General features: G+C 53.5%; 5 protein-coding genes across 5 annotated transcripts; 1 reads left to right on the forward strand and 4 right to left on the reverse strand.

The window, feature by feature from the left end:
- Window positions 1–694: 694 nt before the first annotated feature.
- B0I36DRAFT_256712 (P-loop containing nucleoside triphosphate hydrolase protein) lies at window positions 695–2635 on the reverse strand (the record flags this gene model as incomplete). The annotated part of the gene is made up of 3 exons (XM_046150958.1): window positions 695–1081; window positions 1121–1283; window positions 1347–2635. 3 exons carry the CDS (start codon window positions 2633–2635, stop codon window positions 695–697), a joined length of 1839 nt encoding a protein of 612 aa, XP_046004645.1.
- Window positions 2636–4538: 1903 nt separating this feature from the next.
- B0I36DRAFT_400367 (ribonuclease H-like domain-containing protein) lies at window positions 4539–5586 on the reverse strand (the record flags this gene model as incomplete). The annotated part of the gene is made up of 2 exons (XM_046161670.1): window positions 4757–5586; window positions 4539–4697 (listed from the first exon to the last, which is right to left on the reverse strand). Exons 1-2 carry the CDS (start codon window positions 5318–5320, stop codon window positions 4539–4541), a joined length of 723 nt encoding a protein of 240 aa, XP_046004646.1. The 5' UTR covers window positions 5321–5586.
- A 2115-nt stretch (window positions 5587–7701) lies between these two features.
- Window positions 7702–9084, reverse strand: B0I36DRAFT_340796 (uncharacterized protein). The gene is made up of 3 exons (XM_046155971.1): window positions 9054–9084; window positions 8382–8997; window positions 7702–8327 (listed from the first exon to the last, which is right to left on the reverse strand). Exons 2-3 carry the CDS (start codon window positions 8723–8725, stop codon window positions 8117–8119), a joined length of 555 nt encoding a protein of 184 aa, XP_046004647.1. The 5' UTR covers window positions 8726–8997; window positions 9054–9084; the 3' UTR covers window positions 7702–8116.
- A 1-nt stretch (window position 9085) lies between these two features.
- On the reverse strand, window positions 9086–9466 carry B0I36DRAFT_340797 (uncharacterized protein). Its single transcript, XM_046155972.1, has one exon. It carries the CDS (start codon window positions 9386–9388, stop codon window positions 9113–9115), a length of 276 nt encoding a protein of 91 aa, XP_046004648.1. The 5' UTR covers window positions 9389–9466; the 3' UTR covers window positions 9086–9112.
- A 1446-nt stretch (window positions 9467–10912) lies between these two features.
- Window positions 10913–12071, forward strand: B0I36DRAFT_256736 (uncharacterized protein; the record flags this gene model as incomplete). Its single annotated transcript, XM_046150959.1, has 4 exons — window positions 10913–11259; window positions 11320–11446; window positions 11499–11659; window positions 11714–12071. The coding sequence occupies 4 exons, from the start codon at window positions 10913–10915 to the stop codon at window positions 12069–12071; spliced, it is 993 nt and encodes a 330-aa protein (XP_046004649.1).
- Between the last annotated feature and the right edge of the window lie 3202 nt (window positions 12072–15273).

The following is a 15273-nucleotide window of genomic DNA, read 5'->3' on the forward strand; positions in this document are numbered from 1 at the left end:
TCTCCAAATCATGGGATAATACAATCAAGCTATGGGATGCGACTGCGGGCACGTGCGAGGCGACGTACGCAGTCGATGGCCAGTAGGCCGGTCTCCTTTGCCACGACTCATAAGCATGTTCGTGCTGGTGTTCGAGTTTGTAGTGTCGGGCATACCATGCGATACATCTTGGATCCGTATCCAAACATGTCCGTCATGGCCCGCCGCCAACGCTACGGTGTCACTTCGAATGGTGCATGGATTTTGAGAAATTCCCAGCCGGACCTCTGGTTTCTTCCAGAACTCCGTTCTCAAGTTGTTGGGGGCCACAACGAACGCAGACACAAAACTTGTTACTGGGTGCCCGAGTTGCCGTGTATTCAGCTTACATTTGACCTCTAAATACACGTAAATCATACTGGCGCCTTGGACTATCCGTGCTGCGTCTGCCTCATATAATTTGTTTGATAAAAAGCTTCAGAGAATCCTGGGGAGTTCTTCTGACTCCAGATATCATCCTCTGCCATGATCAGAATAACGCTCGAGTGCTGTGTCGGTCGCGCAGGCGAGCTGCTAGTGACCCTCGGAACTCTCCACGCGCGAAGACCCATGCGAAAGAGAACCATGTCTGCGGTCAAGTCTAGGGTTATGACATTTTCTAGAGCTTTCGTAAGACATGACGGAAGACTTGGCAGTCAAGTGATCCAAGTCCAAGCTAAGACCCAATCAATTCTCGGAAGATCGCACGGCCTTCCTCCAATATTCGGACCCGGCTCACCAGCATGATCCTCTGCTGCTTGGTTGTCGTCTGTCCCGAGGCTATAGCCTCCACCTCAACATCCGACATCTTCACAACCACAAGCGGCGAAACAATGTTCTCGAGACCCCTCACCAGATGCCTCTCAATCACCTGGGTTGTCACATTGGCAACAAAGGTCTTGTACTGCACCTTGTAGATCGCTCGCATGCAGTCAAGTGCCTCTTCGATGCTGAATGCGTCCATGTCAATGGTAGTAGCGTTGCTCTTCATCACAGCTTGGACGACTCGGTTCATGTCGAGCTCGGGGGCATACTTCTCATAGTGAGAGCCACGGCTGCATTTCTAATGAGACTGATGCGGAAACGCGGCTGGCATGAAGACTCTCAGTTTCCCTTCTAGCCTCTCTTGCCGCCGACGCTGGATCACGTCAGTGTAGTAGTGGTTATAATTGATAGGAAAACCCCTGAGATCTTCAAGAAGCTTCCTTAGCTCGTGCGAGGCTGCCGATTTCCGCCGCTGCAGCTCTTTGTGCACCATCCTCGCCCTTAGCCGAACTTGCGGTCAGTATTCCGAAGTTCGATGTGAATGCGTTCAAGGATTGACTGACCATATGCGATTTCTGATATCCTGAGGGGCTCTGTGTTTCAAAAGGGTTGTCCAAAACTTCTCGCAGAGTTGACTGACTTTGTGGACGTGATCCTCTGCCAAATGCTCCCATGGTTCGGACTGATCCCAGAACAGCTCACCGATGAGATGCGGGTTGAAATTGCCCATTAATTCTCGACCCCTAGAACGCCGAAGCAATTTTTTCACCCAAGCTACCGATTCTGTCTTGGAGAGCCGCTTTGGCGAGCTCGACTTGGAGAGGAATTCCCCAAGACTCATGCTGTCTACCTGTTTTGGGCCCTCCCCTGGTGCTTCGAGATCGTACTTGTGACCCTTCATTCGGAGTGTTTCGCTGAAATTGCTATTGACGTGCTGGACCACGGCCCGCAGTCTGGCGATTGTCGTTTCATCTTCCAGCGAGAAGTCCTCGTCAATGTCATCGTCGTGAGTCTTGAAGTAGTCGTGCTCATAGTTGCCGTTGATGGCTGATCTACAGATTTCCTGGCACTCCATGCTGAGCTGTGTCAAATAGATGCGGCATGCCGAAGGTGTTTGTCGCGAATCTCCTAACATCTTCAGCTGATGAAGATCCCTTGCGAGTGCTCTCTCGAGCTCCGTATTGAGTTGCGGAAGTTCGGCTTTGACGTGCTGGAACAAAAGGAGACTCAGCCGCTCTCTTAGCGCCGCGATACCGACCATTTCCGAGGGGAGAACGCTGAAGTTGGACTCTTGGAAGAAGTGAGCTTCCGCAGTGTTACGCTCGTGGAAAGTGAAGTTTTTCTCGTCAAAACGACGATTCCGAATGACGTGCCAGCCCAAACTGAAGAACACGTCCTTGTTCTGGGCAAGTTCAAGGAACTTGGACTTGGTGCCAGATCCGGCAGGCAGCTGATCAGGTTTGGTGATGACGCCAAGTGCTCGCTTCCCTGCCGGATCAAATTTTCGCACTCGTTGGAGGATAGGCTGATTGGCTGCGTCATTGGTCGCGGAAATGACGGCCAAGCAAATTGTCCGACGTAGCTTGATATAGCGATCTGCGATTTCTGTTACCATTACAACATCTTCTTCGGATACCCCTCTCGTCGAAGACTGGATGAGTCCGGGAAAGTCGATCACAGTGAGTTGGGGTGGTGAAGGACCACTAATTTCGCTGCTCAGTGTGTCCTTGGAAAAGGCACTCTTCCTTGCGTCTGCAGCCTGCGCATTATCGTGCCTGTCCGTGGTGATACCCATGGCACGTGTTGCAGCATCTATGACGATGGGCAGATCGCCGATCTCTGGTATATTCATCTAGTGCATTTCGTCTCACCTGAGGTACATCCCAGCCGGCTTCCACTCGGCGTTTCCGTCCTTGAGTTGAGTTTCGTACTGTGGCAGGGAGTGTGTTGAACAGCTTGAAGACCGCCTGCACATCGCGGGATAGTCCTCGCCGGTATTCAGGAGGTTGGCGAGGTTACCAACGAATGCATATGAAGGGCATGCTTCAGACGGTGATCCACAGAACAATGAGCGTAAGTGCGGGAGTTTTGTGGGTGACCTTGGAACGCTCAAGACCCCGGCGCGACAGGACGGTCGTGGTAGTCTAGGTGCGTCAGCTATCGAGGTAACGATGTCGCATCGGAGCGGCAGCGGGTCGTTGTCGGAGGACCGTGACTCGGCTGCGCGCTCGCATATCAACAACATGGGGCGATGAACGTCACCGTGGGTGTGACAACACAATATAAATAAGCAGAAAGTCGGTCCGCCGGCCTGGGATTGTATTGTAGAACTCATCATATAAATCTCGGCCAGATCTTTTCAGCATCTGACATTCTTCCGCTGAAAGCAGACTCTCGAATATATCATTCAGCTGTAGAAACCCCGCTGTTTGCCTACCACCGTAAGCTCCAAGCCTTCCGCAGGAAGTTCGAAAGGTCCTCCGTACAAGGCGTCCAGCGTGGTTTTCGTACAAGACTCTGAGATTGTATCATCTACCGTGACTGCATCCTTTCCAGCCCACTTGCCGCTAAGTGCTGCCTTGAAAAGCAGGGAGTGAGCTGAGACAACACGAATGTGTACTGGAATTCGTGATTGTCCAATAATAATAGTTGCGTCCGAGCCGTGGTGGTGTTCATGGCATTAGAGCGATCGAAGAGCTTCGCAAGAATATCGACAAATTCTCCGACTCGGTTTCGTTCATTTTCTGGAGGGCCTAACCCAGTAGGTGTTCTGGTTGTTCTGTGCACGGGCCACTTCCAGAATCTTCCTGCTTCAACCGAATTGAAAAGATATCAACTGCCTCTATGGGGCAACTCTGCGAAGATTGTCCTTGAACGTCCGAGCACAAAAAGTTCTTCGTCTCATGGTCATCCCGGAGCACCTGTAAACGTGGCACCGGGCGCGGCGGCCGAGGTGTTTTTCGAGGGGCCGTGCCCCCAGTTGACCTTGCAGCTACTTTGGCCATAACTTGTATCACAATCTCAATCCGTGATGGGATCAAGTGGCGTAGCTGGTATGTGACGCGTCACGACGTATGCTGGCCGTGGAATACTCGGGGGTTGAGCGCCCGGATGATGCAATGAATGACAACAGTCGTGTGCTACAGCGGTGAGAGTCTCCAGGCCGTGTCCGCTAATCGAGCTCTGGTTGCTGACGTAACGGGCACGTATGCCGTACCCCGCATCGCTCTGATGCATTCAGTGAACTCCTTGCCCCGGATTTGGTCCTTTTCCAGCCGGCCTCGGAGATAGCCTGCACACGGTGAAGATGGCCGATTACCATTTCAGAGCTTCGGGGCCATGCTTATTGATGGGTAGCAGTCTTCAAGACTGTTCAAGCGAAGGCTACGAATGCACGCGAAACATCAATCTGCCGTAACACGGAAGACGCGAATGAAGATAAGAGAACTTGTTAGGACTGCCGTCGGAAAGTTAGGCCGTCAACCCGACCTGCACGTTCTTAAATACGCGAGCAACCTGTCACAAGAGGGTTCAAATGCGACCGTGCAGAATGCAGTCAAAACACCTTAATGTTCAAGCAACTGTCTAATGCACCACCATCGCGGATCCTCGAGGGAGCCGCGCTTCAGGTTCACCATCGCACGCCAAATACCGGTGCTTTCAGCCTCCACCTAGGACCGCCCGGATAATGTACGAGGACGCTGACAGCCACCAATGCACGGTTGACCCTGAGAATTTAAACAGCCAAGCGACCATTACTCGAATCGCCAAGGACTGAAGGCATTGTCGTTCGAGTGCGGCTGATAGTCTGCATTCTGGGACAGCACGATCCTCGCTTTCGTTGCGGCGGCAACCTTATCTCGCCACGATGAATCCAGCCTCCCCCAGAACAAATTCCTCAGCGAGGGCAGATACTGCACGTCATTGATGCAGTACAGCGCCATTTGCGTATCAGTGGTCGCTTGTTGAAAACTTCGTACAAGCCTCCTTGCTTAGGATCGAACGCTTTAACACCAAACTCCTTAATGGCCTTCGACTGCATCTTTTGCGCGGAAGTTAGAGGCGCAAACTTTTCGATGCACTTCTGTAGTCCCGAGACGAAGCGCCGGCGACGGGGCGGCCTATCCGCGCACTCCATGAGCTGCACGTCCTCGACTCCTTCGAGACGAATGCCGAAGTGGCTGAACAGCGCGTCCGAGTCATTGCGAACATCGAAGAAAATCTTAGTGATCGCGGGTGACTCGAGGACGGTCTTGAGCGTCCAGGATGCCTCTGGCGGCGTCTCTGTGTCTGGTGGGAGGCTGGTGGTGAATGCCGTGGCCTTCAAGGTGTGTACGTCGACTAAGTATACTTGGTTCGGGACCTGGTCGAAGATGGTAATGAGCGAGACAGTGCCGTATCGTGACAAGCGGACCCCTTCGAGATCTACGGATATGCAGGGACTGGCCCGTCTTGAGACGCCCTTCATGGCTTCCAGGAAGGAGATGAGTGACTCGATCGAGTCGACCAGAGAGTAGGAAGCGTCCGATGAAGACATTGTCGTGATCTGTCGTGATCTCTCGAGTTACTAGGGAAGAGAAGGATGTTTCAAGGCTGTGATTAGGCATAGCAGTGGAAGAACCCAAAGGCTTCTCTGGCGCCGCGAAGCATCTGATGTACGTCTAAGTAGAGCTTTTTTGCGCTTTGAGCACAATATGTCCGAGACACAGCCGGCGTCCCAGTCACAGCGGCAGTTTTTGGGACAGCCGTCGGGCAACCCAGCCTTTCGGGCAACGGAATTAATTTGAGGCAGAGCTTTGCGACAACTTGACCGCCCCTCTGCCTGAGCCTGTGATGCTCGCCCGACCTAGTACCTGTCCTGGCGAAGAGCTACGACCGCCGCCGTGGGCTGTACCGGTGTATTTCGATGTCCGCGTGTGTGCCTGTCTCAGGGCCGCACTCGCCTCTCAGGCATGTGGTAGGTAGGTTAAGTCAATAGGTTTAAGGAATGCATCTACACCGTCACAACCGCCCGCTTGACAAAATACTCTAGGAATAGAAGCCGTATCAAACTCGCTCAAAACTGACTTGCCATCGCGCAGCGAGGGGGGCTGTGGCATGGTAGTCCAGCACATCAAGGACAACTCGCAGCACACAATCGCAGACGTGCGTGGAAGGGTGTCTCAGAGTCAGGGTACTGAGAAGGTGTCTTTGTTGTTTCCGGCCTAACTCAGGAAAGATAACGCTAGGATGAAGCAGTTTCTCCCAGACTCCGTCTCGAAATTCTTGGCCACGCTGGATTCTGTGAGCTTGTAGCATGAGCCTTGCAGCCTGAAGGCCATTTCCTGCAGAGATGCGAGGGCAAGGCTTCAAGTACTAACCCTCCAAGAGCAAACACGTCTTCGTGGCCGGCTCGGCGTGAACGGCAAGTAGTTATTCATCAGCCTAGTTATGGTGTCGACGTACATATAGCCTCGTAGCTGGCGCTGCGTGGTGGTATGTGCTGCCCTTTACTGCGCGGCGCGGATCTTGCCTCAGTCGTCTTGCCCGAGCAAACTGTCGCATGCGAATCCCGGACCACCACGGCATGCTCGAAGCCGCAGTAGGGTTCACTGACGTCCTCGCGGCCTTCCGAAATGGCGAAGAACAGAAGACCATCAAGACACTATGCAGCCATTTCACAATCACCCCTGAACAAGCCAGCCAGAGCTTCCACACACGGGTATGCCAGACGTTAAGCAAGGCAAGGTCCACGACGAGGTCAAACTGTTGTGCTTCTACGAAATCGACCGCGACACGATCCCATTGTTGCCACGGGCAGTGTCTTCGAGCAATGTGCAGTGCGCTGATCGACGCCCATAGGGAGATGTTCGTGCCGCGGTGCCAACGGTGTCTTATATCCCAGTTGGGGACAACGTGGTCTCCCGACTCTTTGATGTGGGCCGAAGCTACGACGGAACTGACGCCCAAGTTGCAGCGAACGGTTGTGGATAGCGCGCAAAGCATACTACGTATTGGGTAGAGACCTGGCTAAGGCCCTTCTGTGGAGAGCACGCTTCCCAATGCTGAGGTGGTCGTTGTCAACTGTACATCGGCGGTTAACTGAGCCAGTCGAAGAGGAGTCTGAAGCCCTCACGCACAGCGGTGGAACATCGTTCCCAGATGCTTCTGAAAGCCCGTTCGAGCGTGACTGCGATCGGATTGTGCGCAGGGCAAGTTTACGAGCTGTCATCGATTGAGCCCGGAAATGATAACTCGCTTCAGCCCTATAAACCGTGCCGTTATCAACCGTTAACCGGCTACACCGGTGGCAGCGGCCTGTGGCTTGAGGCTGGCGGCCTGGCAATTTTGTGAGAACCTCCTCATACTGCCATTTAAGTTACACGATAACACATACTCGCAACGACGATAGTGTCCGTGTTCAGGATGGTACTGAGCTATTGAGTGGCCGGCAGTCGCGATCCTGGATCAGAAAATAGCGCAGGACACGGGCCTTGATATAGACGAAGACGAAGACGAGTGTGGAATTGTTCGACTGGGTTCAGTAGTGGAAAGTCATACAGGTGCAAAGGCACCGTGGACTGCATGTGGGTGGTGCTGGTGCTGCGTAACCACGCCACAGGCGGTTAATGTGCACGAATGCGCTGTCTCTTGAAGAAACAGTGACTGGGATGGGCTGATCAGCGGGCACTTGACCTGTGTCTGTTCTGACTGATCACTGACGCGCGAGCAGTCAGCGCTGCACCTAGGGAGCTAGGGCACCCGGCATGCCCCAAGGACCGGGATCGGGTGCGCGCAAGGTACGCTCTGCACGTACATACGTATGTACCTCAAGGTAGAGATTCGGACACCTCGATCCCCATCCACCCACAAGTCAGGTATGCCATCCATGTCCACGGGGCTACAATCCAGGCACAGAAAGCCATGGCGCACAGGGGACTGAACACGCCCATTCATTCTCGATTGGAGAACCTTAGCCACCCACATTGTCGACATATCAGTTTCGACATACTTCCCAGCCGCGTCGACCAGCACATGATCAGCCGTGCACATCCAGCCTAGACTCTAGCGGATTGAACTCCACCATATTTCCATCCAAGACCCAGGCTTGTGCACCGTTGAATGGAGCCATCAGGGACAATAAATTTGGTAAGAAAATGCTTCAGACCGAAGCACTCTCCGACGAAATGAACTCCGGAGACCCTAGCCGAGCATCCAGGCGTACCTGTGTATCCAAACAAGTCTCTTTACACGGTTTGCTAATTGACGCACATGTGGATGAAACAAAAATGTAAACAAGTTGTGCTCCTGCACGTCTCAAATGGCGCATCCGTCTTGAGTGCGTAACACCGACTTAGCCCGTTGGTTTAAGTTTATGGGCCAAACCCTCCAGGATTTCGTCGAGGAGCCCTAGCGTGAACTTGAGTTTCCCGCGAGTTTTCAGGTCGGTCTCTTTACTAATAGCCTTCCGCAAGGATTTGATGTGAGTACAGAGATCTTCGAAAGCCTCCACATAAACCCTTGGGTCTATGATCCCAGCGGGTCCTAGTGAGCCAGGTTCGAGCCTACGGCGCGTTAGCTTCTACTTCGTACTGCTTCATTATAGGATATTGACTCACTCGACTTGAGCGAGGGCCCATAGTCGGATCCCGCGCTCTACGAATAATATTAATGCAACGTCCTCCCCACCATTGGTGGTGTCACAGGCGATAAAACTACTGCAGCACAGCCCGATGTAGGCCAGTGCTGCGGCAAGAATCTTGTGAGGACAGTCGGTCTTCTGCCGTACTGAATGCGTGAGCATCTCGTCAATCTTCTTCTTAACGAGTTGATACTCCCCCGGGCGCTTCGTGCTGAGGTGTAATTCCAGCGCCTTGAGACCCTCGAGTGCAAATTGCCTGGGGGCCACCCGTGCAGATAGCTCAGGGCACTCCAGTGCTAATTGCCTGGCGTTCTCCATCATGCTGCAAGAACGTATGGCATCGCTCAAGGGTCCAGGTCTACATTCATGTTCAACAATAATCCAATCTGTACCCGCGGTCTCAGGGACGCCGGGAGTCGGCTTCACGCTATCTGGGAGTGTGGGAATCGAAGCATCACCAGATGCTTTAACAGGCTCGGCAGTAATTGAAGCATTGGACTGGCGAGCTTCATGGGTCGTCGAGGCCTCGCTTTGGGGAGCTTTAATCGTCTCGCTCGGTGTGCGAGAGCCCGAGCCAGTCTCATGTGATCGCCCTAATCACTTATCAGTGGCGTGGCGGAGAGAAAAATTCCTGTGAGCAAAAACATACCATTTGTGCCAGACGATCCGAGCTCCGAGGCTAAGAATACCACCACACAAACAACGACCTCACTGGCTTCTGAGCAAAAGTCGGAGCCCAGTGGGGCCAATGATGAGCGACAAGCTGATCAAGACAAGCGCACAGCAGAGTGTGGACAAGGTCAAGTTGGAGACAACAGACCAGACAGCGGAGCGACGGAGCAGAGCGAATCCCTCGATCGTGGCACCAGCAGTCGCGCTGTCACCCGCCTGGCTATTCGCTGGGCTCCCTTGGGTCGTTGGTTTGGGAGTGGCAGATTTCCCCTTTGCCGCTTGGGCACAAGAGGATGTCGTTGAAATCGACATGATGTGGAAAATCCTTCGAGAACACAGTGGTTCTGTTGCAACGGGAAAGGGCCCGTCGACCTTCGCCGGGACGAGCCTCTCAGTAGCGATGTGCCAGCAGGACAATCGACCAGTTTGATGGGTTCGTAAAAGAATTGCGTGCCGCAAATCAGCTAGACTTGATGTCTGGCGCGTCGGGATTGACGTTGAACACAATGGCGTCTGATGCTCTGCACGGTTGCCGTGAACCTGAATCGTCGCGGAGATCTGAGGATTTTCAGTGCCGGCGCAACACGTAGTGGTGAATGTTTTGAGAACGTGCACAGATGCAGAGGCGAGTGGAGGTCGTCTGCAGAAAGTGTCGTAGTTCTGAGTGATGATGATGGGAAAGCAGTAAGCTCCCAGTCAGACGGCAAGCGGAATGACGAGGTTGCCTAGTACGGCTGTGACCCTATGGAATTGTTCGTGTCCACGACAGCGGAGAAAGGCACTGGGCCGCGGCAAGAGCACAGAACGCAGAACGGTCGAGGTGGGCTGACACAACAATGTCGAACGAGGACTTCGAAGGGCAACCTGGACCCAGGCAACCCAGGGCCGACATTTGGGTGCGGATGGCTGAAGAGTGGGCTGGAGGCTGTGCACGCACTCACACAACACAGGCGGTTGTGTAGCTGCTGGTGCTCCCTTACCTGCGGACGGAGATCAGGAATGTGACAGCCGAGATGGTCGAAGATGCCTGCTCGAGGGGTTATCGCTGTGGTTGCTTCTCCTCGTGGGGAGAGGAACCGCAAGCGGGGCAATGACACCAGGTTGGATGGAGCACGCTCCATCCCACTTTTGTCACGGTCACTGGAGCTAACCTTGGACGGAAACTGTGCCGAACACCACTATCACAGCGATAACACAGCACTGAGAGATGCACTGCCGTGTGAACTCGGACTAGCCTGATTCGAATACAAGTATTCTCTTGTCCGAGCCAGCGGTGTTTGTTGTGGGCCACGTCGCACGCCGATACCTCAGATTCGCTCACGATAACCATACAACCCTGGGTGCGTTCCTTGGCTTCCAATTAGCGGCGTAATGAGCTGCAAGCGCAGCAGGAGCCGCCAGTCCCAGGTGGTAAGCCACACCTGTCGCGCACATTGTCAACAGAACTCAGCTTGAACAGATCATTCTCGCAGTTACGGATAGGGTCGCCTGCATCACTGCCGATTCACCCATCGTCTCCCTGGTCAAGGGACCTGTTTGACCTGAGCACCGTACTGTAAATGATAGCATGCGTGAGCAGCCACCAATACATCTGAGTGACATGTAGGACGCCACGCGCAGTAATAGTCGATGGCTGTCGCCTCTAATCCAACGCTACTACCGAGGCCGTTGTCAGCGCCAGACTCGCTTGACAATCATTCACTGTTTCACACGCGGCCGTGCGCTTAATCAAGCTCTTGAACCCCGCAATCCCCGCTTCTGCTTGGGACCACCGCATAGGTTAGACCGCTCTTGCCTCGCCCGACTGTCGCGACATTCCCCCCCACTTCACACAACATGTCCTACGAAGCAGCTGTACGCAGGGAGGTCTACCTGTCATGGAAGCCAGTTTTTACACTTGGAAGCAACTGGCAATTAAGGAAGCCCAGCAAAATTCAGGCCGTTGTCAGCAAATACGCACCTTTGCATTACTATTTCTGGCACCCCAACATTATTAAAATACTTGGGTCGTTGTTGGAGGACCATGTGTTTTTATCAGATGAGGCAGCGCGACGTGTCTTTCCCGACATTTTCGATCAGGTCTCTCACGAGAAGCAAGACAGCTCATTGGGCAACTCCAGGCTCCCTCCTCAGCCAGAAGCATCAGTGGAAATGATGAAGGGGCTCACCAGCTTGGTGCAGGGGTGAGGCCGCACTTCCAGGTGACTCGGTGCATAACGTTCGCGCTGACTGAGAGATGCCAGACTGTACCGCAGCGGAGAGTATTCAGACCTTCTCGTCCGCTGTGGTCAAGATTCGTATCCAGTCCACAAGGCCATCGTATGCCCTCAGTCTGCGTACTTCGCCACAGCTTGCAAAGGATCTTTCAAGGTAAACCAACACCTTTGAGCAAACGCGAAACGTCGCTTACGAAAAAACATAGGAGGGGAGAACAGGGGAGATAAGCCTTCTGGGCGATGATCCTCAGGCTGTCGGCAGGATGATGTTCTATTTCTACCATCGTGATTATACCTGGGAACCACCCCTTTCCGGCTCAGTCCCCGGATCGACTATCGGAGGAGTCTTCGAGGATGACCAAGCCGAGTTCCTACTTGAGCATGATTACCACCAGAGCTCCTTGAAAGACGTCCCTGAGAGTCTGGATGAGTCATTTGACCACAATTTGCAGGATCAAATGCACTCTGCTCTCAGTTTCCACACGGCCATGTACGCGCTTGCTGACAAGTATCTCGTGCCTGAACTCAAAGCTCTTGCAGTGACGAAGTTTAGGGTTGCTGCCAGAGGGAGTTGGAGTGCTCGCCACTTTCTGGACTCGACACAGAAAGTCTACACATCTACCCCTGAGACGGATCGCGGCATGAGAGATGTTGTAGTGGAAGTCTTCCAGGAACATATTGAACTACTGGACATGGAGGAAGCACGTCAGGTCCTGAAAACGTTGCCCGCGCTGACTTATGACGTGCTCATCAGTGGTCACCGAAATGGCTGGAGATAAGAGAATAGGCGTCGAGGAAGACGACAAGGCTATGAGGACGTCGATGTTCCAAAGTGGCTATGACAGAAGTTGCGGCCGGTCCAAGTGCGTCCTCGCCGCCTGACCACACATTTGCCCCTAAACCTTTTCGATTCAAGGCAGCAATGGCTACGAACTAGGCCTGGGTCACTCTTCCTTGCATTTGCGGCGCGGCATACCTTCACCAAAAGTGTCTCAATTATTTGTGCCACGCTCTGTGCCTCAATAATGTCCACTCGTGTCCACACTCCGCAACAGCACGAGCTGGCCACTTTCGCAAAGCCCCTTGGAGACTAATTCACCGCCGGATGAAGCAGCTACATAGCGTAGCCATGTCCCCAATGCTCGCACCTCACTTTCGCCGGTGCATCAACGACAAAGGGTCGAGCCATTGATGATGCCAGACACACAAGCTACTGTAACTCAGTGGTGCCAAACACGACAGTATCCCCGACACCAAAGCGCTACTCTCTCTTCTTCGTAGCACGACGATCTAACCGTTCGACGTACTTGCAGACTGCGCTCGAGCAAGCATCTGTGGACCTGGAGACCCAATTCCACCTTGAAACTTCAGAAGTTGCTCGGCATTGATCTGTCCCTTCTCGGCTTCGTGCGTCATAGTACCCGTTTTCATAGCCCTGGTCAGCACGAAGCTAATTTGAGTCATGAGCGCCAGCGCTTAGCAACGAATACTCGTTTCGTCGCATTGCGATACCCGAGAGCCCCGATGATTTTGGCGACAGGGGCCTTGACGATGTTGTGCTTGTAGAGGGCGTTTTGTTGAGTTCTTAGTGGAAGGCTAGCTGTACCCTGTAGAGGAGTTAGCGTAGCGCCTCCCTTGACGGGCAATTGGACAATAGAGTGTAGTGGAAGTCCGTCCATCTCGTTGGACCAACTCCCATTGAGCACAATGCAGAATGGTGCTAGGCAGGGCATTCTGCCGCGCCGTGTCGGTAAGGAGAATGTTGAGCGTGTTAGACTTGCAACAGCCGGCAGAGACGTCGCTTTCGAGATGCAGTTCTGCTGGCTGATGCCTGCTATTCGCACGCTAGAAACGGTCGACGTAAATGTCAACGATTGCTCGGTTCTCAGGGTTCAGTGTACTTTCGTCTGTGGCAGCGGTATAGGTATCGTAAGGGACAGCCTGACGACTTGCGCCTCCTCGATGCCCAGTCTGAACGGGTGATCAAGCCTCATGACACTCGGTCATCGTCCTCGTGCTTGGAGCCGTTGTCCTTGTACTTGGGAAGACCACAAAGAATGCGAGGTCGCGCTGGTAATCGTGGGTCTCCCGTCTTGTGGTCGTATGTGGTTAACCACTCGAATAGTGTCGAAATGACCTGGTCCCTGGTCTAGATGTAGCAAGCGAGGAGTGACTGAAACCTGCGGGCAAGCGCACCTGGCAACGCGAAATTGACTGCTAGAGCGCCTCATTATCCCGGCCATCATCAGCTGCGCTCTTAGAGAGTTCATGACAACCAAGGGGGAAAACGAAGCAAGCCGAGTGAATGGTGGCTCAAAAGTCTGTGAGCAGACTGTCGCAGCCCCACGTGAGGGCCTTTGCCTCTGGGGCATTGATGATGATCTCGAGACCGCTCGGCATAAGCTCACCTGGATCGACTCAAAAAATCGCAAACGGTCATTAGAGCGTCAAATGAGGTGCAGTGTTGCCAGTTGTGAACGACGTGGTCTGAGCGAAATGCTCTTGCACTTCACCACGTATTCACAATCGACAGCGCAGAGGCTTGGAAAACTTTGCATCTTCGAGGCGACTAGTCGGCACGGTAGTCCAGGAGGTAGTGGATGACTGCGGGGAGCGGCCAGTCACCCGCCTCGACCCGATCCTCGTCTCTGTAAGCAGCACATACATGCTCTGCTCTCTTCAGACTGTCGCGAGCTCCTGAGGTATGCGACGTCGTGACTTGGATGCTCTCCAAAGCGCCAAGTCCTCTGTTCTGACCGGGCTGCTGCGCTTCTAGCATACTGCATCCAAGCATGCATTGCGGAAGTCTTGCTTGTACTCTACTCCCCTTTCCGATGGATTTGGACTTTTCCCGCAGACTAACACAGACAATGTCGTACTCGAGACGACTGGTCAATGTGCACTGAGCATCAGCTTTCAGGTAGGCTAGCTCGGGCTTCACCCGCGAAGCTACCTGCTTGAGCATGGGATGATGGTTGCCGGTTGCCCCGCGTGCATCGCCGTCCTCCAGTCGCCGTGACGAATCTGCTGCCTCCTCGTGTGGCAGGGCTGCTCAGTTCTGGCCTTTTTCAGCCAGATCCCGAATTTCCTGTGCCTGGAGACGTCCTTTGTTGGGGATCAAAGCACACAGCAAGACGATCCAACAGGTGATGTTCCTGAGTGTCCCGTCGAGTTTGCGAAAGCTGTATTTCGCGTCCGTGATGTCCTCCGTAGCAGCATCAAACATCTGTTTGGCTGTAGAAGTCCAATGCAGAACCATGCTCGTCGTCCGGGGCAATTCAGGGATGCCAACTGATTAGTGTCGCGTCCAGTCCTCGTGCGTAGCTTCCATCAGTTTTTCATAGATGATGTTCAACATTTTTTCAACCTTTCCCTGACACAAGCGCCGCTCCTGAGTCGCCTCGTCGCAAGTTTTCGGAATACCTTTGGTCGGTTTCGATCCAGCAAGCGTGGCCATGGCCTCCACTGTGCGGTTACGGGTCTGGATCTGGGTCTGTCGCTTCTTTTCCTCAAGGTTTTCTGCTCCCGCCAAGGTGGTTTCTATGGATTAGCTTCCGAGACCATTAGACGTCCCACGAAAGAGACTTGCAATCTGTGCTGGTGGATCGAATTAGCCCGCATTGCGATCCGACAATGTTGCGGACAAATTCTTACACATGGTCGAGCGGGACTGTTCGCGCTGCAGATGCTCAGTCCTTCCGCCACGACCTTGGAGATCAGTTGGCCCAGATCACGAGGAGTCCTTGCGGGGCTGCTTGCCCGGGTGAGATGAGCATTCTGGCTTGGAGTTGTCAAGCCAAGCCGAACACAATCAGCAGTGCATAGACCGTTGGCATGTACAGGATGTCCCAGGCTTGATATTTCTACCGATCATGGTTGTTTCTCTCTTCTCGCACAATATTTAATTTTTGCTCTAGCTCGTGAAGTCGCCCTAAAGGTCCTCGAGATGGCCCTCTCAGCGCTCCGAGCTAATCATGGGCA

The sequence above is a fragment of the Microdochium trichocladiopsis genome, assembly GCF_020744255.1.
Source record: "Microdochium trichocladiopsis strain MPI-CAGE-CH-0230 chromosome Unknown B0I36scaffold_15, whole genome shotgun sequence".
NCBI lineage: Eukaryota > Fungi > Ascomycota > Sordariomycetes > Xylariales > Microdochiaceae > Microdochium > Microdochium trichocladiopsis.